Source organism: Sander lucioperca, chromosome 8, assembly GCF_008315115.2.
Source record: "Sander lucioperca isolate FBNREF2018 chromosome 8, SLUC_FBN_1.2, whole genome shotgun sequence".
Classification (NCBI taxonomy): Eukaryota; Metazoa; Chordata; class Actinopteri; order Perciformes; family Percidae; genus Sander; species Sander lucioperca.
Window position 1 is genome coordinate 21,011,297 of NC_050180.1, and position 25,153 is coordinate 21,036,449.

The 25,153-nt window shown below is 38.4% G+C and overlaps 3 protein-coding genes across 11 annotated transcripts in view; 2 read left to right on the forward strand and 1 right to left on the reverse strand.

Moving 5' to 3' along the window:
- osbpl6 (oxysterol binding protein-like 6) overlaps positions 1-8,351 on the reverse strand; it is a 41,844-nt gene extending 33,493 nt beyond the window's left edge. For all 7 annotated transcript variants that reach the window (XM_031297107.2, XM_031297109.2, XM_031297111.2 and 4 more), the window contains exons 1-2: positions 8,067-8,351; positions 1,620-1,865 (exon numbers count right to left, since the gene is read on the reverse strand). In XM_031297107.2, coding sequence (XP_031152967.1) covers positions 1,620-1,766 — 147 coding nt within the window. In that variant the 5' untranslated portion in view covers positions 1,767-1,865; positions 8,067-8,351. The remainder of the gene's footprint in view (positions 1-1,619; positions 1,866-8,066) is intronic.
- A 3,473-nt stretch (positions 8,352-11,824) lies between these two features.
- On the forward strand, positions 11,825-13,477 carry LOC116048122 (cytochrome c-like). Of its 3 annotated transcripts, none has more exons than XM_031297112.2 (3): positions 11,825-11,980; positions 12,607-12,783; positions 12,883-13,477. In XM_031297112.2, exons 2-3 carry the CDS (start codon positions 12,612-12,614, stop codon positions 13,026-13,028), a joined length of 318 nt encoding a protein of 105 aa, XP_031152972.1. In that variant the 5' UTR covers positions 11,825-11,980; positions 12,607-12,611; the 3' UTR covers positions 13,029-13,477. The 3 variants fall into 3 exon arrangements, with proteins under 3 accessions (XP_031152972.1, XP_031152986.1, XP_031152976.1); XM_031297126.2 differs by having other exon boundaries at positions 11,828-11,922; XM_031297116.2 differs by having other exon boundaries at positions 11,847-12,003.
- A 1,183-nt stretch (positions 13,478-14,660) lies between these two features.
- Positions 14,661-25,153, forward strand: part of pde11a (phosphodiesterase 11a) — a 42,403-nt gene continuing 31,910 nt past the window's right edge. Inside the window, exons 1-2 of the mRNA XM_031297139.2 lie at positions 14,661-15,878; positions 16,533-16,691. Coding sequence (XP_031152999.1) covers positions 15,090-15,878; positions 16,533-16,691 — 948 coding nt within the window. The 5' untranslated portion in view covers positions 14,661-15,089. The remainder of the gene's footprint in view (positions 15,879-16,532; positions 16,692-25,153) is intronic.

The window sequence follows — 25,153 nt, forward strand, 5'->3', positions numbered from 1 at the left end:
TTTTTGTCAACATTTTATGAGGATGCATTCATCTTGTTTGAATAAACTTTATTGAACTTAGACAAAACCGTGTTCATGTTCAGTGTGAGCACCCATGTTGTGACTGGTGAATTGACCTGTACAGTGTGAGCACAGAGGTCATACAGAGTTGTGCAGAATTAGGCAGATTCAAACTTGTTAACACAATGTACAAGATTAAAGCTGTAGTAGGCAACTTGTTTTTGGCGTCATTGGACAAAAATTCCATAATAGTCTTCTAGCATATTGTAATTCAAGTGCTCTGAGAGAAAACTAGACTTCTGAGACTATGGGCCCTATTTTAACGATCTGAAACGCAAGTATCAAACGGCAAACGCAAGTAGCTTTGTGGGTGGATCTCGGGTGCTGTTGCTATTATACCGGCGGGATAAATGACTCTTGCGCCCGACGCAAATCTAAAATGGGTTGGTCTGAAGTAGCTACATTACTCATAGGTGTGGTTTGGGCATAACGTGCAATAAACCAATCAGAGCGTTATCTCACATTCCCTTTAAAAGCAGGCGCGCTTGTTCCATGGCGGATTGCTATTATAATGGCGGATTTGCTAGGCGCACGCTCTTAATACATCCATGGGCGCACGCCAGGAGCGGTTCACAGCCGAGGAGACCGACGTTTGCTATTGATTTTTCTTTTTGTCAAAATGTAAATAAAGAAATGTCACAAAAACATACTTTCCGATGTTTTAGGCTCACTCTCACTGAATCACGAGGTTATGAATGCATGGTGATATTTTTGCAATGTAGTCTAACATTAGACCGAGATTACCTCACCATAGACGATGCAGCTCTTCTGTCTCTCCTCTCCCGTGCTGCTGCTGGGGCATTTTGGTTAAGTGGCATCGGCACATTCAGTTCAACATCACATCTCCTTAAGTCCTCTAATATTTCCTCATTTATGTCATCAACACCTCCATGATTCATGGAAATGTTGTGTAAAACAAGGTCATATTTTTCCTTGTATGTATGTATGGTTTGCAAAAATGGGAACTGAGAGAAGCAAAGTGTATGCGCGGTGTGCACACTCTACATTACGGCCAAGCATGCGCCCTTAAAATAGCATCTGAATAACGCGCCACTGACTTTACACTAGGTTTTTCCTGGTCTATGGTGGAATTGTTTTCTGAAACTGCAAAATAGCACTAGGGAACGTGTGCGCCGGAACACGCCTCCTCTTTTTGCTGAACCGCCCCCGGGAGCGCAAGTTCATTCCCTAATTTACCGACGTGAGTCTGTGGAGGGAAAGGTCCGCTGTGCGTTGGGTGCAAAATAGGAATGATACAAAGTCAATTGCGCTGTGTGCAAGATAGGGCCCTAAGTCATCAAATAATACATTTTGCCGGTGTTTGTCTCGCACACCTGCTGAATTGATATATTAGCTTTACTAGTTCCTGGTAGTTCCCTTCTGTCTGCCTGTTTTTCTGTTGCATAAACTGTCTCACAAGAGGATGGCATGAACAGAATACTGCAGCAAAGCAAAATAATATCCACTCCTCCCTAAATGACCTCTGCTCAAGTTACATAAATTCAAAGTGCTTTTATCTCTGGAAACTTTTTTTTTTTTTAACGTAGCCTGGCAATTACCTGGCGGCTGTCGCGCTGGGATGAGGAAGAGGAAGAGGCGCTCTTGTGAACCGGCGTGGAGGTCTTGTTGACTGGCGGGGAGCTCCTCTCCTCAGAGCTCATGGTGCGGCCGTGAGGGCCTCGTTGATAGTGTTGGTGGTGAGACATGGTGGGCACCAGGTGGCTCCGTGAACCTCCCTCAGCACTGGGCCCCGCAGATCAGGAGCATCCTCTGACACTTCCTCACACTCACTGCTTGCTGTTCATCTGAAAAATAAAAGGTTAGGAAGTTACACTATCGCCTCTACTTCGCCTTCCTTATTCTATCACAGTGCTGTTGTTTATACCAGACAAGAGTCACAATGTCAAACGATTCGTGGTCTAGTTTACTCCTTGGAGAAATGAGTATCTGGGCTTCTCCTAGGCTTTGAAAACTATCCTTCCATCAATTTCAATGTTAATCTTACTCACAGATGCTCAGTCGAGACGCCCTGAGCTACTCTTTGAAGCATAGGTTTTTAAGATTCTCCTCATTACATGTGCATTACTGGATAAGTATTACAGTATGTTTGCTTTGAGATTGGTGTAGGAAATCTCCCTATTTTAAAAGCTGAAAGCTGAGATTGATATTGTAGTTTTTCGATCAACAAATTGAGTAATCAACAAAACGTTTCTGCTCTAACCTATATTGACTACAGCCTCTAACTGTGTATCGTCCACTTACTTTAGTTCAACTGCAAACTACATCTATGTATAGCTGCAATGATTAGTACGCAGATTAGTTGATTGACAGCAAATTAATCGGTAGCTATTTAGAGTTCCTAACTGATCATTTTTCAAGCAAAAATACCGAAACATTATCTGTTCCAGCTCCTCAAATTGGTGAATTTGCTTTCTTAGTCTTATATTATTGTCAATTGGATATCTTTGTGTTTTTGACTGTTGCTCAGACAAAATAAGACAATGGATGGCGTCACCTTGGGCTCTAGAAAACTGTTCACTGCCATTTTTCAAAGTTTTCTGATGTTTTACAGATCAAATGAATATTCAAGAAAATAATTGGCTGATTAATCAAAAATAAAAACAATCGCTGTTTGCAACACTACATCTGGCATTGAACTTTGTTTACAATCAGGAAATGCGACAGATCAACCTATCAATTTGACTGTAGTCACTGCATCCACTGCAGAAGATTGAGATCATCCCAGAAGACAGTTTTTGCAACATACATCCTTAAACATCTAATTACAACTATGATAATGAGGGTAATTATATGAGGATACAAATCAATTAAAGAAAGCATCTACAGCTCTACTGTATGGTCACAAACCAGTGATAACCAGCTTATACACAAGCCAAATCTCCCAGAATAACAACATCCACTGGTTTAAACTATGAAATCTCAGTCATTGGACGTGTATATATATATATATATATATATATATATATATATATATATAAATATGTGTAATATTTTGAATAAATATACTAGATTCAAAAGGTCTGGTTAACCTAATACTCATATAGCAACGGGGAGTGCTTGTTTTCGTCATTAGTCATGGCACCGTGTTGCTCCATGCTGACACCCATAATACTGCCTGCAGTGGTGCGTTGTAATTGTCTAAGCTCTCAGGAGGTCTCAGCACTGATAAAACATACATAGATTGCAAGATAGTGGAAAACAAACCACTGTTTAATTTAGAAACTGAGACACTTGGTGACATACTGAGGATGTTATTGGACCTTAACAGTAACAAACAGACTTTTGGGGATAACATTCAGAAGATGTAGTATTTACACAAAATAAAAAGTTGGGAAACAGATATAAGTAACGTGGATACAATGAACAAAAAGTTTATTTTAACAATGAACAGCAGCTCCACAATAAATCATGTATGGAGGAAAGCATTGCTGCACTGGTGTGGTTTATTAAGTGCTGCACTTGATGACAGGACAGTGTGTAGCGACTACTATAATACAATATTATCCTCCAATCCAAAACAATTTCTTGATTAATCGAATAGTTGATCGACAGAAAATCAACTATTCTAATCATTTATTAATCATTTTTAGGTAATTATGCTAAACATACCCAGGTTATAGCTTCTCAATTGTGAGAATTTGCTGCATTTTTTTGTCTTTTGTAATAGTAAACTGAATATCTTTGGGTTTTGGACTGTTTGTCAGCAATTCGATGACATTACCTAAGTTTTAGAAAATGATGACGGATATTTTTGCCAGTTTCTGATATTTTATATTAATTACCAGATTAAGAAAATAATTGTTAGTTGCAGCTTTGATAAATCTCATATTATAAAACATAACTATATTGCTAAATTGTCCACATCTGTAAGTTGTACATAATGTTTTGACATTGTATTATATATATTATTATATCATTTCATTATAATATTTAGTTATTATAATATTAGTATTATTATGGGGACTAGACAACAAGTCTTAAAGACTGTTACAAAAGATAGTGTGGCAGTACAGGATTATTAACAGGCAGTGATACAATATGTTTGTGTTTACAGGCATTGTATACAACTCTGGAGCACCTGTGGTTTAAACTACAGGATGTGTCTATAAGGCTCTCCCATGTTAGGGACACTCCCTGAGTCCACTGAGCAGTTCTGCACACTTCAGCAGTATGCACTCTCACATGAAAATGTGCAGTATATTCACACACTATAATCTATAATTCAGAACCTTTAAAGTGCTCATAGTATGCTCATTTACAGGTTCATAATTGTATTTAGAGGTTGTACCAGAATAGGTTTAAGTGGTTTAATTTTCAGAAAACACCATATATTTGTTGTACTACACATTGCTGCAGCTCCTCTTATCACCCTGTGTGTTGAGCTCTCTGTTTTAGCTACATAGTGAGGCATCTCACTTCTGTACCATCTTTGTTGGGAGTTGCACATGCACAGTAAGTACTGCTAGCTTGTCAGTTGCAGAGCATGAGGGAGTGCCATGCTAGCAGCTAGGTGAGCATTATAACGTGTGTTACAAAGTGAAGCACGTTCGTCACAGAAGTAAAGGCTGGACTACAATAGAGCTGTTTGGAGCAGTTTGTGAACAGTGTTTTCTATTGGAGATGGTAAGTTCCTTTGAGGTGGACTTTGGGCTTTTTCACTTTGTAAACCTATAACGTGCACAAAAAGATATATAACACAATAAAGGAAAGGGGAAAAGCCAAAAAGCATAATATAAACACTTTAACAATGTCATCATCCATGCCCTGTCTTAAACCAACTAGGATCTGAGCTACTGTAAGACAAGGCGCTAAGTCCATTCAGATAGAGTATTCCACTTAGCCTATTTAATAGATCCACTCTCCTTGAGGAAGCAGAAGAGAGAAGTGTACACTTTACTATTTTAATACATTCTTCAATCTGTCAGATAATTGAATGTGGTTGGGATGTTTCAAGACCCTACTGGACAAAGGGGAGCCTTCAGTCACATAAAGCAACAATGGCACTAGTATGCAACAGTCTGGGGAAAGGACCCTTCTGTTCACCCAAAATGAACTCTCAGCTCAATCACACACATAAGTTCTGTCTTTTCGTTTCATGCTCCAGAAAAGTAACAGCATTTGGGGAAAGGCCTTTCCCAGAATCAAAAGTGAGATGTTTTGGGGGAAGAAAATAGTCTTACCTCTGACCACTGCCATTAACTGGTTATATACTATGGAATTAATGTCTTGCTAAATTTAAAGATTCAGGGCCACATGTTCATCGACTATGCCAGACTGCCCCTTTATTAAAACAAACTGAGTAATGATGACGTTCTTGTCATTTGTTCATATTAACGAAGATCATGTGTTTGTATTCATTAAGACCTGATGGAGTGGATTAGAGCTGCAACGATCAGGCCTAGTCAATGAACCATCTTGATCGGTTGACAGAAAAGTAATTGGCAACTATTTTGAATGTAAAAAATAGTTAATAGCTCATATTATTTTGTTGTTTGTTTAACTTTCATGCGTTTCTGTCTCTTAAATTAACAGAAAAAGTTGTGAGGACCTTTTATGAGGTTTGAGCAGGGTGACATAGAGACAGCCACCAGCTTTGGGTTCAGTCACCTGCAATAACAACAATCTGCTCTACTGAAAGGTATATAAACAACATACTTAATTCCTACAGGCTCCAGGGCTTTTTGTAGCTGAATATGTGCTGTGACCTTAGGGGGTAGCGGCGAGTGAGAAGTCAAATTTCTCCCGCAGGGATCCATAGAATATCACGAACAAAGCAGTGACTATCATCTGTCCTGACGTGGGTCAAGCCAGCGAGAGCAACACAGAGCTGTCGAGAGAGGTTTTGAGGACCGCAGCAATCACACTATCTGTGTGCCCTGCTCTGTGAGATCTGAGAGGGATTTTAAATTGAGACACCCAATAAATATGTTGAGCAGAACTGCCCAAACAAACCAATGAAAAATAATATGAAAACAATCAGAGATGACGTTCTTCTGCATATTTGCATGTTTGCTGCTGTTAGTGTGTGTAAAGCCACACAAATGTTAAATGGCATCACTCATCACAAACATGTAATATGATGAAGTATGACTGTAACTTAATATGGTTGGAAAGACATTCATGTTTGTGTTGTCACCAAATCCAAGTCACCCACAATATCACCTTATCGACCAGCACTCTAAAGTAATCCAAGTTTGCTGATCTGCCCTCTTTGTTGCATAATTAAAGTAGCCAACAAATGCAGACTTATATTACAGGGTCTTTGAGGACAACTATTGACTGAATTTACAACTAGCTAATAATGCATAATGATCATCACAGTACTGTTTTGACAATTTACTTGGATGTACAATAGCAGGCCAAAAATATGTAGATCTTGTGTGACATCTGGAAGCAGTAAGTTGTACATCTCTTTAAAGAAGGCCTGTCTTTTTTTTTAAACAACACTAACTGGACAGAGCCAGTTTATCCTGTGCTCCACACATTACATCATCTATGTAGAGCTGGGTATCACACTGCAATATTTTTTAAGTACTACTGATTGACTTGTTCCCATGTTGGAAACTGCTAAGAACCGAACATTGGCACTGGATTCTTGTTCAAATTCTGTCAGTTGTTCCCTGGTGTAAACCATGACTTGTTAACTTCATACTGTACTGTATCTTATTTAGTATCTTAAGTCATTCCACAGTTTTTGTGTCAAGATATCACTGGTGCATTTTAGATGTTTGGCTAACTTTGTTAAGTATTAAAAGGGTTTTTGCACCACCTCAGCAAATTAAGAGTATAACATTACTATTATTTTGGTATTAAAACTAAAGATCATGTTGACACTGGAATCTGTACATTTTGAATGATGCCAAGCACTACACTTCCAGAAAATAAAATAACCAAAAACATAACAGAGAATTAACAAGATTATCAAGAATCAATCATTAAAGCAAACCAAAGGAGCACCTAGGCATGAGTCATAGGACTTAAAGCCATATATTAGTCTGGTACTGTTAATATTACTGACATGTGGCAAAAGGTGCATCAAAGTGATGTTGGTCTCTGCTTCATCCCCTATCCATCTCTGCAAAGATTGCAATTAAATGGGATGGGGAGACCTTCAGCGGGAGGGTTCTTCAGGCCAGGCCAAGAAATATTTTAGAAAATCAATCATCACTGCTGATAAAAGCAACATCTATTCAAGAAAGCATGCCAGTGACGAGCTACAATTGCATCCAGCTTCCCAGTCCCCTCTGCTGTTCTTTGATTTATGTGATTCGGGGCTATTTTAAACAACTGCAAAGTCACTGGCTGACCTTCAGTTAAAAAAAGGAGGCAAAGTGATATTGTGGAGCAATCCTATAAGTGACAGAAGTTGGCTAACTTTCAATTAGTTGGCATCTCAACCCTGACAACATAGTGAGTGCAATATAAAGGATTATGAGTGGCGATCATGTTCATCAATAATACTCTAATACGTGAAGAGACAGCTGTCTAATGGGACGTTAGGAGAAGCCATTAAACTCGGTTAAAAAGGTGAAAATGTCAGTGACGCATTAAGTTCTACATCATCAAAGTCCGTTACAGAGTTGGCTGCCTGACTGTTTTATTACTCCACAACAGCATCCATGTTTTAGGGGTCCTAGCTAGCTAAATCGTGATAATGCACCTGTGATGTTGGGACATGCATGATTCTATACACGGTCCGAGGGTCATCTCATCCTTGTGTCTGACTAGCAGCAGCTGGCTAAGTCAGCGGTAGCTCGGTTGTAATGTCTGACTGGTCCTCCTCGGTGATTCACTCGGGATGCAAATACAAAAGGATAAGATGCTGGGGTCTCAGTCTGAGCGGATGAATAGAGCACCAAAACAAAGACTGTAAGGTAACACCTTAATTCGACTTAGCTTTATTATGACACGGTAGTGCCCTCTATATAACCACGACTGGCATTGAGATTGCCTTGAAAGGGAGAGAGAAAAGCGTATTGCCTTACCACAGATGCGATGTAATGACCACTTTACAGTTCTTGGCGCAGGAAACAATTGGGGGGGTCTCCCTTCACTGGGCAGAGATTCCCAGCTTCTCAAAGACAAACGGCTTCCATTAGGGTCCACATCGAAATATATTTCTTCTTATTAAAGACGGGTGCTGTACGGAGGCTTGAACATTATGGAAACTCAAAAAAAGTGCTGCGTTTGCCCGTTTCCTTGAATGCAGTGTGTGATGCTCAGCTCAGCTCAACTGCACTCTGGTTGCTCCTCCCTGCAGCAAGATCGGCTTTGAGCGGGAAGAAATCCCAGGAATGGATCAAGCACTGGCGGACAGTGGCTGATCACAAAACACGGCTATGGAGTCACATAAACGTCCAGTGTTGAAACGTCGGACTCTGAGTAGGAAATTAGATTTGACCGTAGAGATTTCCCTTTACCTCCATGTATTAACGTTATGCTCAGATGATTTTCCTGATCAGAAAATATAACAGAGTAGGCTACAGGTCCACTGATGAACTGCAGTCCATACGTATTAGGTCAAACATGGGGCAAGGGTGCCACTGCAGGCATGCTATTTTTCATGTTAGCAATTAAAAAATATTCAGAGAATGTGAATGTTTCCTGTACAGTAACTAAAAGAAAATTACCAGTTCTGAAGCTTTTTAGCCACGTTTACCTTCTTTTATATGGTTGCCTGGCAACAGCTCTTATCAACCATGGATGTATTAAGTGAACGTTACCAACCCAACCCATCCGTAAGGCCAATGTATGGTGGCCCTGAAGGTCAAAACACGAAAGCATTTCAGAAAACACTACATTTCATAAAACACTTCAACATTTCACAAAACAAAACAACATTTCCCTGATTTTACAATTTACTATCTTGTTAATTTAGAAAAAAATGAAATTGTGTGAAGCTTTCTTCAGGCCTATTGAGTGTTCAATGTCATGGAAGCAAATACATCCCACCTGTTTAGTTTAATCTGGTTTTATTTTGGTTTGGGTTTGAGACATTGGGAGATAGGCTACAATGTCTTTACTAGATGGCATATCAGTTTGTTGACTTTGTCGGTGCGCAGGACTTTGCTGTTGTTCAAGCGGAAAGCCCGTTCGGATCTGTTGCACATTGCAGTTTTTCTGCAGGATCAGTTGAATGGATATGGCATGTTTCACGGTTATAAGATGATGAATCTGAAAGTGCGAGTGAGACAGCTTGCTGTCACTGCCAATGCTAATTTAATTTGCGCTCTTCTGTTACATGTGATCAAGCGGACAGTTAGCTAATATAATTTGGCATGTGGCATGTAACTAATACCTTATAGGCCTATTAGTATTTACCTGTATGTAGCCTACCCCATAGCTTACTTGAAATCTAAAACGGGATCAGTAGCAGCAATTCCATGTGGACATTAAGAGCTTCTCACAGGATTTTGAGTTATCTCGTTAATTCACAGCTGTTTTTCTAAGTTTCTGTTTTTCTGAATTAAAGAGATTTTTTTTTCAAGTGAATGTATTACGCTTCCGTAATATTTAGCTTAAAATTTGAATATGAAACCTAGTCGGCTTTTCAAACAGAGCAATGAAAGAAACCTCTACGAGAAAACGATTTATGCTAATAAGTTAGCGTTACTTAGGCTATAGAAGCTAACAATCACCCCAATCCTGCAAAGATGCTCTAAATCCTCTCTGGTTGCTGTCACACAGTACTAAAGGTTACCAAAAAGAAAGAAAACAAGTTTTCCTAAAGAGAGTGTAAATCAGGTAATGGAAAACTACTAAGGCCGTTCTGTGGGAGGAAAGGGGTTTGAAAGGAGCTTGCTGGTGGATTAGAAAGTCAAACTAGCTAGGTAACTTACTGCCCACTAGCTGTAACCGCTGTTTGTGTTTGGTTCTCAACAACCATACTATGGGCAACGGCCTTTAACGTTATGTTCCAATAACGTTTACCATGGCTACAGCCGTTTCCTTTGGTTATGTGCATGGTCACAAGTTCGGCATAAAATCAAGCTGACGTTACCAATTTATAATGAACTTACAGCATTTATTTGGACAAATGTAACGTAAAGATGGGAGGGGTCGTGAAGACTTGACAACACATGGGTGGTGAATGCATTATTAGGGTATTTGAGCGTAATGAGAATATCTGTCAACCGTCCATAGGTCAACTGTTATAGGCCAAATGGTGGCTGGCCCTCAGAACAGCCACAGAAAGAAAAGCACCCTGGTGATGTAAGAGGTGAGGCAAGAGTACCAATAAAAGCAAAGCATAATACACATAGGCCTACTTGGCTGTTATATTGAATGTAGAGGAGTGGGCAGACTGGTATTTTGTGTGTGATGGCTTGCTCATAAGTGTGTGTGGTGCTCCAATCCCATGGTAAGTGCACTCCAGCTTTTCACACACTGGGGAATATTTTATATACAAAAGTAACTTGAGAGGTGAGGTTTATGGACAATATTTTATGCACAAAAGTAACTTGAGAGGTGAGGTTTATGGAGAATATTTTACACACAAAAGTAACTTGAGCGGTGAGGTTTATAGAGAATATTTTACACACAAAAGTAACTTGAGAGGCAGTCTGGGCAAGGGTAACAAAAAAGTATTCTTATCTGTCTGTGTCTGTCTCAAAAACGGTTGGGTATCATATTTCATGGCTTACCCAACCTGAACTCTGACAAGCTCCAATATAAGCTTTTCCTTAGGTCTCTCACTGCCAGAGTCAACCATGTCATGGTTAATAAATTTCCATTTTAAGGCTTTCTACTGTAGAACAACAGGGGAATTGGAAGAATACAGTATTGGCAGAAACTGCTGAAAATGTGTGTAAGGTCAGTTTTGAAGCAGCAATATGACAAAACATACCTTTTGCTGTTACTGACTGTTAAGGAAAAACTCAGGAGCAGCACAACTCATTTCACATAGCCTACGTGAAGAAGATTTAGGAGATTTTGATTACTTGCAGGAGCATATGAACACTCAATTGAGGAGACAATTACGCAGGTAGTACATTTTGAAGCACAATGTGCAGTGCTGTCCCAACTCTCTAAGTTCCTGTCTTCCTGAAGGTGTATTTAAAGTCATGCTGGAGGTGTTACGTTTACCTGAACCTTTAAGGTAAACTAAGATATTGCTGGGGCCTAAACACAGATGCTAAAGCCTAGTTCAGCCTATCTCTCTCTCTCCGGGAAGTATGCAAAAGTGTGGCTGGCCCACGGACCTCCAAAAGGAGACTGTCCTGAAACAAAACATTCCCTTATCATGCAGCTGCCACTCCTTGAATGTGTAGAGAGACAAACATAATTATACATGAACAGGTCTGGTTATTAGAGTCTGGCCGAATATTCTCGTCCCCTTAGCTGTGACCTATGAATCCTCTGATGCTGTCTAAGCTTTACCTTAGTCTCATCATACCACGACATGGTGTTTCCAGACATTTCACCACACTGACCAAGAAAGTGCAGATTAAATGTATTAAATGTTACATTACACTGGAAGAGAGATTGTTGATCCCAGCCACTGTAATTTGAATCAAGTCACATTTTAAAGATCACTTTTATGATTATGCTGTGGTGTCTAATAAGAGGGAAAAAACTCTCTTATTCTCTGGTTTCCATTGGAGGTGGTCAGTGAAATATGATTCTTTTCTTTTTTTTTTATTATATTTTTTGGTAATAGTATCAGAAAGATATCATGTTTTACATTGCACAATTTGATGACAGAAGTGTGGTCATAACGAGGATCATAGATATATATGACGAGGATTATGAAACAGGTCAGCTGACTGATGACGTTACAGCGGGAGTAACATCACGGACGGAGAGGATCAGCACGTTTGTGAATCACTTGTGACCGAGCCGGTAGGAGAATAAAAGCTGAGGAGTTAAGTTTCAATAAGTCGGTTAATATCAAGAAAAGGTGAGAAGTTGATCATCAAAATAGTAAGCTTTTCTGTTCGTTGTTCTTAGTAACGTTATATCCTAAATCTGTTTCCTTAAAGCCGGTTCCTTTCGTGTGCAACGTGGTCTACTGCCAGTGTTTCCGGAGAATACACAGTTATTGTTTATAAAACAAACCAAGTCACATTTTTACCATAAAATGTCTCCACCTAGTTTTTATTCTATAATGTGTAGCCTATATATCGCACATAGGTTTTTACTTAAAGTTGATAAAACAAATGTCAGTAGGCCTGCCTAAGATACCGTATGTGACAATTTCTTTTGCTGAAATGTGGCATATCACAGATATAGTAAACGTGTATAGTATACTGCTTGTGTTTTACCAAATAAACTTTTATTTAAAATCGGTTTTGTAACAATGCCAGGGCCACTTTGGTTGCGCAACTTTGAAGTGAGCTCCCCCTTGTGGCTCAACGAAGGTATCGTTGTTGTTTTAAAATCGTTTATTAATCAAAAGCAGCCAAGGAAAATACCAAAATCTAAGTTTTACAATGTAATATTTAACACAAGTTGGTATTATTGATAATAATTTAAAGCTAACAAAAGTCCAATTGCCCTGTGTGTATTTTTTTTTTTCCTTAATAGAAACCATGCCTGCAGACATTGAAAAAGGCAAGAAGGCATTTGTCCAGAAGTGTGCCCAGTGCCATACTGTGGAGAATGGAGGAAAGCACAAGGTTGGGCCTAACCTTTGGGGTCTGTTTGGACGCAAAACAGGCCAGGCAGAGGGCTTCTCCTATACTGATGCAAACAAAAGCAAAGGTAAAAACCATACATGCGTGTTTACAGTATTTGAATAGTCCAAGGAATCATGCTGTGTGGCCTAAACATTCTCCACTTGTGTGCTCACTTTGATTTCAGGCATTGTCTGGAATGAAGACACCCTGATGATTTATTTGGAGAACCCCAAGAAATACATTCCAGGAACAAAGATGATCTTCGCTGGCATCAAAAAAAAGAATGAACGAGCTGACCTTATAGCATATCTAAAGTCTGCAACTTCATAAAGAACTCGTCTGTGCATCTTTGCCAGTTTATGTGTCCTGACAAACTGATAAAAAGGCCAGGACTTGTTCTTTCAAAATCAGGCATAACAGCAAGCAATCTCTGACTGGTATTGACATAAGTTACCATTTTTGTTACAGCTGTACCTCTACTGTTTCTTAAATGATCCTTCTTTGTGATGGACTAAAATGGTATCCCCTGGTTTTAACAGGTTTTTTTTTTTTTTTAAACATAAATTATTAAACCATATATTGTGTGTATAGAATGTAGGGACAGAAAGCTGTGTTTGCCTATTGTCAGCCAGAATGTTCTCAGTACTTTCTTGATTTATAATCAAGTTGTCTTTTTCAAGAATTAATATGCCTTTGCTTCCAATTTAATGATACCTCAACAGTCTTTTATTATGTCATATTTGAATTTGCAAGTTGAATAAAATTGACACTAAATGTTATTCTTTTGCAATTTGTTTGACTCAATATGGTCCTAGAAGAACCAATATAGTCTGCATTTTGATATATGCCAGTGGAGAAGAGAGTAGCTTCTCTAAATGAAGCAACTTGTAATTTGTAGCTTAAAGAGTTTATTTGAATTTGGAAGCTGATATGTACAGTAAGTCACAAATGCTGCACATTTTTGGTAGGTCAGGTTGTTTTTCCTCAGTAAAAGTTGGAAACTCAATGTTGGAGATACAGATGTTGACTGAATGACGGTTACTGAGTGCATTTGTTTGGGAAACTGCAGGTAACAAAAGCTGGTAAAAAAAAAATATGGTTTATGCTTGGTGTCATGAACTAGTAGTAAATATCAAACTTTCTCATCTAGAAGGCTTTTTCTTCAAACTCCTTGTCACGATTCTTATTATCAAAGTGTTCTGGAGAAGTTTAAATTTAAAGAGATCATTGGACAAGGGGGGTCCATAGAGTTGGGCTGTGTGTGTGTGTATATATATATATATATATATATATATATATATATATATATATATATATTTTATTATTTATTTATTTTTTCCCAGTCCCAAACTGTGGAGTATAACTCCCTCTAGCGTTCAGAAGTCACATTTGCACAGATTCACTAATAATATTGGAGGCTATGAAGGAATTTGATTTTCTTACATCCCCCTGCTGCCAATAAAAGTCGCTGTCAAGTAATTGAATTGTATAGACCAACCACTGCAGATTCCATATTTGCCTAAGTTTGTGGCTTGTGAAATGGATGCATTGTCGAGCTGCAATATCTGTTATATATGCTATGAAATTTGATTATTCTTGTCAGCCAGCAGTGCCATCACCAAAGCCTTGACAGAGAGGAATCATGTTTGGCTACTGAAGCTTAATTTCATTAAATTATAATCCACCCACAGCATTTTTGTGCTTTTCAGAAGCCATATAAATCTAGTGGAGCACTGAATGATTGCTGAAAGTAATGATCATTAATGAGCAAACATCCACTGTAATCCACCATTTTTCATCTTTATATCCAGCCTACTACATTTACAATGTGCATCATATATTATGCATGCTGAGAAGATTACAGAGGAATCCACCCTAATTATCATCATCATCATCAACATCATCATCATAGGAGGAGGTTCAAACAGCCAAAGGGCTGACTGCTGAAGCAACCCTGAGCTCCTGTCTGTGTGACGAATCGAGCGTCAGCGGGACCGAGCCAACCACAGCCAGCATCATCTGCACACAAGAAGACCCATTCGACGGTGATGTTCGGTAGTGGCTCTCTATGAGATTCCCAATGCCTGTGAATCTAGTCAACGCGAGCCTCAACTTCCTTTGCTTAGATCTGCTTTAATGTTCTTAAAATAAGTGAACGGTGTGAAGATGCTGTGGAGGAATATGCTGGTGCGCAAAGGGAGTCTCCATCCTTCACCTTACAGAGTGGAAACTGGATATGTAGCCAGAGCTCCAGGGGTTATTCCAGCATAATGCATCCTGGAAGTTATGATATTGAAATGATTCTCTGCTTTAACTCTAAAGCCCCATAAATGATATTTCTCTGCGCAACTTCATGGATTTGGTTCACTGAGGACCATCTGAAGAACAGACATGGCAGTGCCAACTATGGTGTTCTCTGACGTGGAAAGTTTTCTGGACTCGCATCCCGATTTATTCGAGGACTACCTGAACAGAAAGGGGAATTTTAGCATGGTGGAGAAATGGCTCAAGAATCACCAGGCGAGCAAAAGTCCGGTGGCTGCAGCTCCTGCCGAGCCGGGAGAAGAGAAGAGCAACGCGTGCAAGAACAGCTGGGCAAGCAAATGTGATGGTCTACAAAGAAGAGCCTCGCAGAAGGAGCTGCGCAAAACTTTCGCCAGATCAAAGGTCATCAATGTCAACAGAACATACGACGAACATGTTAATTCCAGGGCCCAGGAGCCCCTAACGAGCATGAGGAGGAGAGCTCTGCTGAGGAAAGCGAGCTCTCTGCCCCCGACCACTGCGCACATACTGAGCGCACTGCTGGAGTCCAGAGTCAACATCCCCCAGTACCCGTCCACAGCCGTGGATTTTAAATATTATCTCAAAGAACACAACGAAAGAGAGTTTTTCCTGGAGCTTGTAAAAGACATATCTAACGACTTGGATCTAACGAGTCTCAGCTACAAAATCCTTGTGTTTGTTTGTATTATGGTCGATGCAGACCGGTGCTCCTTGTTTTTAGTGGAGGGAACGGGCAACAAGAAGACATTAGTGTCCAAATTATTTGATGTGCACGCGGGCACCACAGTTTTACCCTCAATGAAATCAGATGAAGTTCAAGTGCCGTGGGGGAAAGGAATCATTGGATATGTGGCTGAACACGGAGAGACAGTGAACATTTCTGACGCTTATCAGGTGCCTGCTCCTCTTTGTGCATGCATGCATGCATGTATGTGTGTGCATTTGCATGAGTCACAGAAAGAGAGAGAGAGACTCAGACAGGCAGACAGATAATTTAAGTTCAGTCTGTCACTTTATCCGACACATTTAATTGATCATCAAGCAAACAGAGCTGAGAGCATTGAAACCAACACCAACAGTCCACTGGGCAAAGCTTGTGTCAAACCGCAGCTTCACAAAAACATCACTGAGTAATACAAATAAGGCAATAACTACTTAGTCTACCTTGATTTTAAGAAAGTAAGAATACTAGATTACAAAGACAGAAATTTGCTTTATGATTCCAGTGTATGTTTGTCAGTAGAAGACCTGTTCTTGGTCAACCAAACATTTACAGTAGAAATGAGTAGGCTAAAAAAATGAAGTTATGTTGCTTTAATGTCCATAAACAGCTGCGCACCACCTCTTCAAGTCAAGTTAAGTCAACCTCTTAAGTCATTTGTCTATCATATTGCCTTTATTGTAGATGTTTTGGTTTATAAGACATGGAGTCCTGATGAGTTATACAGTTTCCTGCACCGTCATCTGAAAAGAAAAAGTGGAAACTGCATTTTTTGCAATAAGTGCTTACATTGTGTCTTAATTTTGCACTGTCCCTATGGATTGCAGGATCGTCGGTTCAGTGATGAAATTGACAAGCTGACAGGGTACAAAACCAAGTCACTCTTGTGCATGCCCATTTGCAACAGTGATGGAGAGATAATTGGAGTTGCTCAGGCCATCAACAAGACTTCAAGTGGAGAACTCTTCACTGAAGATGATGAAAAGGTAATTTAATTGTTATAGTTGTGAGTATAAAGGCTGGGTGAAGGTACCATACTGTCATAATAACACAATATGTGTCCTGCTGCTTGCTTGGCATTAGCAGAAAAGATAATTGTGTTCTGTCCTTGTGTATAAACATTTTGTCATTTGGTTTTCTGCACATGTAAAAGGACTTCCATCTTTACTAAAAAAAAGTCTGACTCAAACAACTTCATCATGCACTAAACAGATAAAAACAATATCTGGGGCAGTCTTAGTTCATATGTGTATGTATGTATAAATAGAATTACAATTATTATGATTATAAGGGGCAGTAAGTCACATTGGTTAGGTAATTTAGCTCAGCAATTGCATATCCTGTTAGTTTGATATTTTTTCCTGTTTACTTATTTGAATAAATTAATGAAAAGATGGATGAAATCACATCTTTATAATGCTTACATACTAGTGATTGTTTTGAATAAACCAATAACCATATTGCCATATGATTCTATGACAATACTGTAGTTTGGTCATACTTCTTAGCCACACACTAGGGATAGCAATGAAGGTTGGTTGGTTCATAGAGCAAAGACATGCTACCCAGAGGGTGAATCATTATGACTCTTGATCCTGTGACTTTTCCTCTAGGGCCACCACAAGGCTGACATTTTTGGGTTTATGTGACATGTCTGTTTACAGTTATCCAGTGAAATGTCTCCACATACACCTCATTGATTGGCAAAACATTCAGTACAGACCTTCATGGTTCCCGCACATATGTACAGTATCTTAACCACTTCGGTGATCCTCTGACTGGCTTGACATTCTTTGTTCAGAGTAAAATGTTTAATCAGCTGTTGGATGAATAGCAGTGAAATTTGGTATAGGCAGAAGTTTTCCCACTGGATGACATGTAATCACTTTGGTGATACCCTGACGTTTGCTTTAGCACCATCATGAGGTCAAAGTTTCAAGTTGTCCAATATTTTAGTTTATGAACAAATACCTGCAAAACTAATTAAGTTCCCATCAGCCTAACTAGCAAATATTAGCATGCTAACACACTAAACTCAGACTGTGAATATGGTAAACATTACCTGCTAACTATCAGCATGTTAACAGTCATTGTAAGCATGTTGGCATGCTGACTTTAGCAATCTGCTAGCATGGCTTCAGACTCTTATTGCAGCACAGTGAACTCTAGTGCAGAGGATGGAATAGGCCTGAAGTAAAAGGCTCATACGCTTCATTATTCATTTGTGACATTGCAGGGATGTTACTCAGTTTTTTAGGCAAACACTGTTATGTAGTGTTAGTGGTACACAAGCATAGCAGGGCTCATTTTTGATTGCTGTCAATGTTATACAAGTTTGCAAGAATAGCATATCATTTATATATAAACAATATGGATTTTCTGACATAAAAAGGTTTTTATTCTCATATTTTGTATGTTATGATTTGCATTGTTACCTGCAAATATTGAACAGGCAATGGAATATTTCATTCATTGTTGGGGGATTTGCCAGTTAGAGAAACCTTTTTGTGGCCTGAACCTCAGACTGACTTTCCATTTTCTTTTTACTTTGTTATTTAAATTGCTGAACAAATCGGAGATGTGGGTGCTATCCACATCACATATTGTCTTCAGAGTTTGAATATAGCTCATACTATGCTTTTACATCTGTGTTCCTCTTGCATCATTTCTTAATATTTCACAAGCAACACTAACTGCATATGTGTTGTCTGATACTGTATCTATTTGTTCCTGCGTCCAGGCTGTATGTAAGTAATATTTATTATTTAAAGAATTTCTCCAGCTCAGTCTAATGTGGAGCATATTTGCCATGAGTCTGAGTCTCAGTGCTCAGTTTCTAGCTAGGTCATAGCTTGTCTCTCAGCATCACCACATTTTCCTGAGGCAGTATCTTCCAAAGGGCCAGGGCTCTTGTTGTAGTGTCACCAATAATAACAACTTTATATAAGCTGCTCAGAATCTCCAATTGGTTTACGCTTTACTTTTGTGCTTAGTGGGACAGCCAGAGTGTCAGTCTTTCATTTAGTGTCACCATTTGGATTTCACCATTTATGTGATTTTGAATGGAGTTAACACTAGCAAAATAGGACTTGGCAGAGTTTAGGGTATCTCAATTGTTCCAGTGGAGCGGCTCAATGGCCAACAGATCAGACTTGTACTATGTCTTCCAGGTGTGAATGTGTGTACCTGTGTGTACAGGATAAAACGGAGAGATGTTGGTATGAATTCTCCACAGATATTCTGTTTTTGACATAAGGTCCAGGAGGACCAAACGATTTTGGATGACTACTATTTAGTATTTTTCCCCTTTGTGAATCAGCCCAGTCTGTAAAGAGATCAGTCAAGTTGGCAGCTGCAACAAAAAAAAGACACTGATGTTAGTGTATGAATATATTATACACATATATGCCAAAGCAGTAGGTGGGGGTGTTACATCTCACACTAATTCAGATAGATCTTCTGTTTCTGAATGAATGTTTATTTGACTTATTACCATCATCAGAGAGGCACGAGGAGCACGTGTTTAATCCATCAGCACACATGAATAGATGTAACAGAAAGGCGGCGACAAGCCGACACACTGACTTGTTCTCTTATTGCAGCTGTGAGCCCCTAAAGGCGACAAGAGATGAAAGATGAAAGCACAAAGCTAACTGTGCTTTTGTTTTAGGGTTAGGTTTCCCTGCAAAAGACTATGTTTTTTATGTATAGTATGTTTTTCTACAATGGAGCTCTACTGTGAAAATTACATCCATTGTTCATAATAGATGCAGATTAGGTATTCTTTTTTTCTTTCTGATGTTTTGAGTTTGTTTCACATTGCATTAACGTCACACTAATGCTTGCGATGGCTACAGCTGAATTAGTAATGAAATGCAATGCAAAAAACACAGTAAACTCCCTGCACAGCACAGCTGGCGCTCTGCTTTTGTAAAAAAAAAAAATTCATTACACTTTTCAAAGCATGAGATAATACTGCAATAGCAGATGTCATTAGAAACTTTAGTGTACCTTAATCACAGGAAATGTCGTTCTCTATGTACTGAAAGCGTATAGGATTTAAACACATTACTGTAAATGGCGGATGGTTTTAAATCCCACGCTGCCTTGTGTTGTGTTGATACCCTGCAGGATGGGAGTCCTTTGGGGAGCTTGGATAATTGTTCAACCCATGTATAATTGCATTGTCTCATTACCTTCTGTAGAGGAATATAGCTATTGACTTAATTTAAGTGTATAAACTGACCTCATCCTGCTATCTCTACATCTTGTGTTATCTTGATTTAACTTTTCATTCACTTTGCATGTACATTTTACCTGAATATTCAGGTAGACATTTTTATGAATTTTCTGTTAATAGAATGTGAGTTCCCCCATGTAGGTTCCGTTTGCCAGTATAGTTTAACATCTGAGTGAGTCGATTGTCAAATAGCATTCTCACCTCACTGCTGTGCTTCCTCAGGCTGTCAAACTCTCTGTCAAATTGGCTCAAAGCAATACTGTAATAACCACATTCACAAAATTTCCCAATGTAAATCTACAGCTAAAGAAGAGAGAACACAGTTTCTGCTTGGAGCCACATTTTAATACATTCCTGCAGGATATCAGATCAAATCAAATTCATACAGTACATTATAATAAACTGGTTTCTTACATAGTTCTTTATATAACAGAGTAATTCAAAAACGACATTTGCATATCAGGGATTTGCAAGATATGGTATAATACATGTGGATGATGTACTGTACAGCAGGGGACCCCAACAATAAAGGCAGACCTAGCTGCCCTGCCTCTCAAAGAGGAATAGAAGGGGTGATTAAGGGCTTGAATTGAATTCTATGCTGGCTAAGTTATTCTGAACTTCAATATTGACCCCTTGTCTGTTATACTTTTTTGATATTGTCTTGTTTTAAGAAATTAGAGGGGTGCTTTTATGACGATTTGGATTATTTATTTTGTAGTGTGCAACCAGCAAGCAATTTAACTGCATCGTTTTGTTTGGATTTTTTAATGTCTGATGCAACAGTAATGTTTAATTTGGAAATAAGAAAAAGAGTACATTTAGTTTCAAAGTGAAAAATAGGAGGACCTAAAACTGTACCTTGGTTGATGCCAAAGTAGGATATTCACACCTACTGCAACAGCTTGTAATATCTGAGTCGACTGGACAACTCTCAAAACAAGAATCAAAAAACATGAATCAAAACAGAACAAAAGCAGATACAGACAGATCTGGCAGATGATGGTTATTGGTTGCCTTCATTAGAACTATTTCTCTGGATATAGTATAGCATGAATGTTTGGTCATTTGATATAACAAAAGTGTGTCCAAAAGATACAACGTACAGTATATAACAGTTTAACTGTCTAATGAAAGATCACTTGTGCCAATACATACATATATATAATATAATGGCTGCTGTGATTGTGGCTCACTGCCCACGGAGCAGTTCCTTGGAGAAAATCAGAGTAATTACTGCCAGTTTGGGCTTAAGTTGATGGTCATTATAAAGGGTAAGGTCTGTAACCATTAAACATTTTTTTTTTCTCAATGAAGATTTTAGTATTTTACAGTTTGCTGCTGTGGCCTTCAAGGATAGTCACTATTTCTTGAAGATACACAGACTTTCAAAGCACTTTGACTCTTAACAAGAATACAACGGCAAGGAAATCCTACAGTTTATTTCAGTTTAGTTCACTTCAATGCAATTTAAGTAATCACGCCTTGAAACATTTAAATGAAACAAAACAAAAACAAAAATAGGAAAAGCAATGAAGAGGCAAGATCCTAAGACATACGTAAACTATTTTTTGTTGCTCTTCCTGGAACTTATTACATATTTAGTATGATAATGATTTTTTAATTAATCATAAAATTACAGTTTAATGCAAGTATTGTTTTAGCCAGCTTTCAGAAATAAATAATAAATAAGCCCATAACAATAAGCACAGTGAAACTACAGTGAACTGTTTTTTTAATTTATTTTTGAATTTTTTATTCTCTTTATTATCATTATTATTGCAATTCAACATGGACATGACAGGTTGTTCATTTCAAGGAGACATTCTTACATTGAACGTATTGACACCACCAATAACAAACACTAATACAATAAAAACAATTTAAAAAAAGGAGAGAAAAAAGAAAATCACACACGAAGGAAAGGGAGTGACCACTGTCTACAAAACCATCACTGTAGTATGGTTAACACTACTGCCTCATACATTACGGAACTTCCATACTTATCCACAAATGAAAAATACATAAATCAAATATAAAGCATGTCTCTACTTATTCTACTGGGAGTCAGGCAATGTGATTTGTTCCCTAACATAATCTAAGAAAGGTCCCCATATCTTATTGTACTTATTTGCTGATCCTTTCAAAGAGTATCTAATTTTTTCAAGTTTAAGAAAAGAAAGGGCATCATTGATCCAGTGTGTAAATGTTGGGGGTTTGCTATCTTTCCATTTTATCAAAATCAGCCGTCTAGCGACGAGAGTAAGAAACGCAATGCTATCAGATTGTGCCTTAGTTAGATGGCTAGACTCAGGTGTAATACCAAATAACCCAGTTACAGGGCATGGTAAGATTGATTGTCCCAGGAAGCCTGATATAGTGTTAAAGATAGAAGTCCAGTAGTGGTCCAGCTTTGAGCAAGACCAGAACATGTGGGTATGTGATGCTGGGTTGCATTTACATCGATCACATAGTGGGTCTATATCTGAGAATCTTTTGGATAATCTGAGTTTAGTCCAATGTATGCGATGAACAATCTTGAATTGTAATAGTCCATGCCTTGCACAAATTGATGAGTTATGTACTCTGCATAAGACAGCCTCCCAAGATGCTTCAGGGATAGGTTCCCCCAGCTCTCCCTCCCACTGAGATTTTACGTCAGAAAGGGTAGAATGTGAGAGTTACAGTGAACTGTTTATTAGTAAATTCATTAATTATATTATGCTTTATTATTGATGCCAATTGATTACATGGATGTTTTCAGGTGGAAAATTAGCGTGTGTAAACAACCTCATTGCCAAACATGGTGGCAGTACATTGATGTTATTCGGGTACTGTTGATGCTCTAAATCAACCTTCACAAAGTCGGGTCTTAACACACAATAAAGACATTTACTAAAATTAAACTGCTTTCCTAGCTCTAAATGCTGCTATGTGTTGCATTGTAACAATGGATTGTTATTTAAAATGTACCCATTTACTGAATTTGAAGACTTTGTTGTAAATTGACACAAGGCACAAAATGTCAGGCTTTATTTTTATGCTTTTGTCCCATAAGACATACGTGTCCTGTAAGAAAGAACACATTTATTTTGAGTTTTGTGTGCAAACTAGTTTACAAAGTACAACAAAATCGCAAAAGAGTTACTGTAATTTCTGTAGTACTGTGGTTTCATATATCCAGTTTCACGCATTTGCAATAGTGACAAGAATGTTCGTCTGAGGAGACTGCAAATAAAAGTGGCCCAAATCTGATTTTTTTGGGGGTCAAGTGACCAAGTCAGACTTCTTCAGAAGTAGTGTGAACACTCAAATCTGGCCCAGGTCAGATTTTTTTCAAATCAGATTTAGACCACTTCCATATGTGGTCCTGATCATTCCATGCGGCCGCAGTGTGAACAACCAAGGCGGATTTGATGCGACTTTTACGTCAATCTACATCGACATTTGTCACAATTATGTGCCGACGGGAGTTAGCCCTAGACACAGACAGTAAAATTAAAAACTTGACTAGGCCTACAAAATGGAGAACAGTGATGGAGAAAGTCAATGGAGGGAGAGTGAGGTGTTAGACCTAATTAGTGTATGGGGAGATACTTCAATTCAATCAAAACTAGAAGGATCATACCGTAACTGCTCCATTTTTGAATAAATAGCAAACGAAATGGAAGAACGGGGACACAGGAGAACGTGGCTGCAGTGTCAAAGGAAGGTGAAGAGCCTTAAAGCTTTATTCTTCTCCTCCTCAGCACCTGCTCATTAATGTTATGGCTGCCATTATATATATTATTATATGTTTATTAGCTGTGTTGTATTAGTGGCCATAAATTACAGCCAAGCAATGCAGTATATTTTAACTGCTAAATTTGGTTGTATGACATTTTAATTTGTAAATATTATGGTTGCATAAAGGCATGAAACATAATCAAGTGTCTTTTATGAAATGGTATTCATTTAACTATTTATGTAGATAATAATGATGTATAACAGTGGCTTGCTTTGTAAAATTTATTTGAGTGATTCCTGTTGCATAAATATTTGATATCACCTTCAAAAGAAGCAATCATTGCTAAGTGTATTTGCAAAACTGCTATGTGCTTTGCTGACACAAGCTAGGGAGTCCCATATGAGATCAGAGAAAATAGAGAGCTTAATTATTTTTCCTGAGTACAATTCTTGGCAAAACAACAATGGCTTCACCTTACCACACATGCAAAGTGAACACAGCAACTAGTAGTTGTTATGGAGAATGGAGAAAGAAAGTGTTGGCTGTGTAATTTCCCTTGGCCAGTTAGTCTCGTTATTAAACCACAATTTACTAGTCAGTCCACAGGTCTTTAGGCAAAAATGTCTTGTTTGTAATGTAACCTTGTCTAATGGCGTGCCTGTCAGAATGTAATTAGAGAGAGCAGTGCTTTTCTAGGGTTTGCCTGTAGATCCATAGCCAGATCCCCAAAGTCCTGCTCGCTAATGAATCTGCTCCTGCTGGGGCTAATGATGGCCACTGCGTTTCTGCGAGATCATTACTAGAGAATTCCATAGGACAGCTGAAATAGAATTATGTATTAGTTTATTGCTCAGCATCATCTGTTTTCCGTGTCTGAAAACAATTGCAAGAGGTGCTTGATTATGTATGATGACTGAATGAAGGGCACAAACACAATGTACTCATTAGCATGAAAGAGTAACATTTCATATTGCATTACCATGATAATTGTTTTTAATTTAGTGATTCAATTTGCACTTAGCATAAAGAATATCATAATATGCACATCAGTGTGACACGCCAAAGCAGGATAATTCAATTTGTCATGGTATTGATGGATTTCATTTTATTTAATGAAATTAAATTACTATATGCACAAAACTATAACTCTGTCCGTGGTTACAATCAGTGTGCATAAAAACACAATAATTGACCACATTGTGCTCCTCCAAAATACAACAAAAAACATAAAACAAAACCAGTCAAACACACATACATGCAACAGAAGAGGGACAAAGCTTGTTTGTTTCAAGCGTTATTTATAAGATCTGGTGGATGAGGATTTGTAGGATTTATATGTATGAACATACAGTATACACTTTCCCACTCCACCATTGTATGTATGTGTTCCTTCACTCTTGACTCTCTTTAGTATAAACAATCCATTCTTGCTATAGTCAACATTCTCTATAAATTCACATGCTATACTACTATTTAAAAAT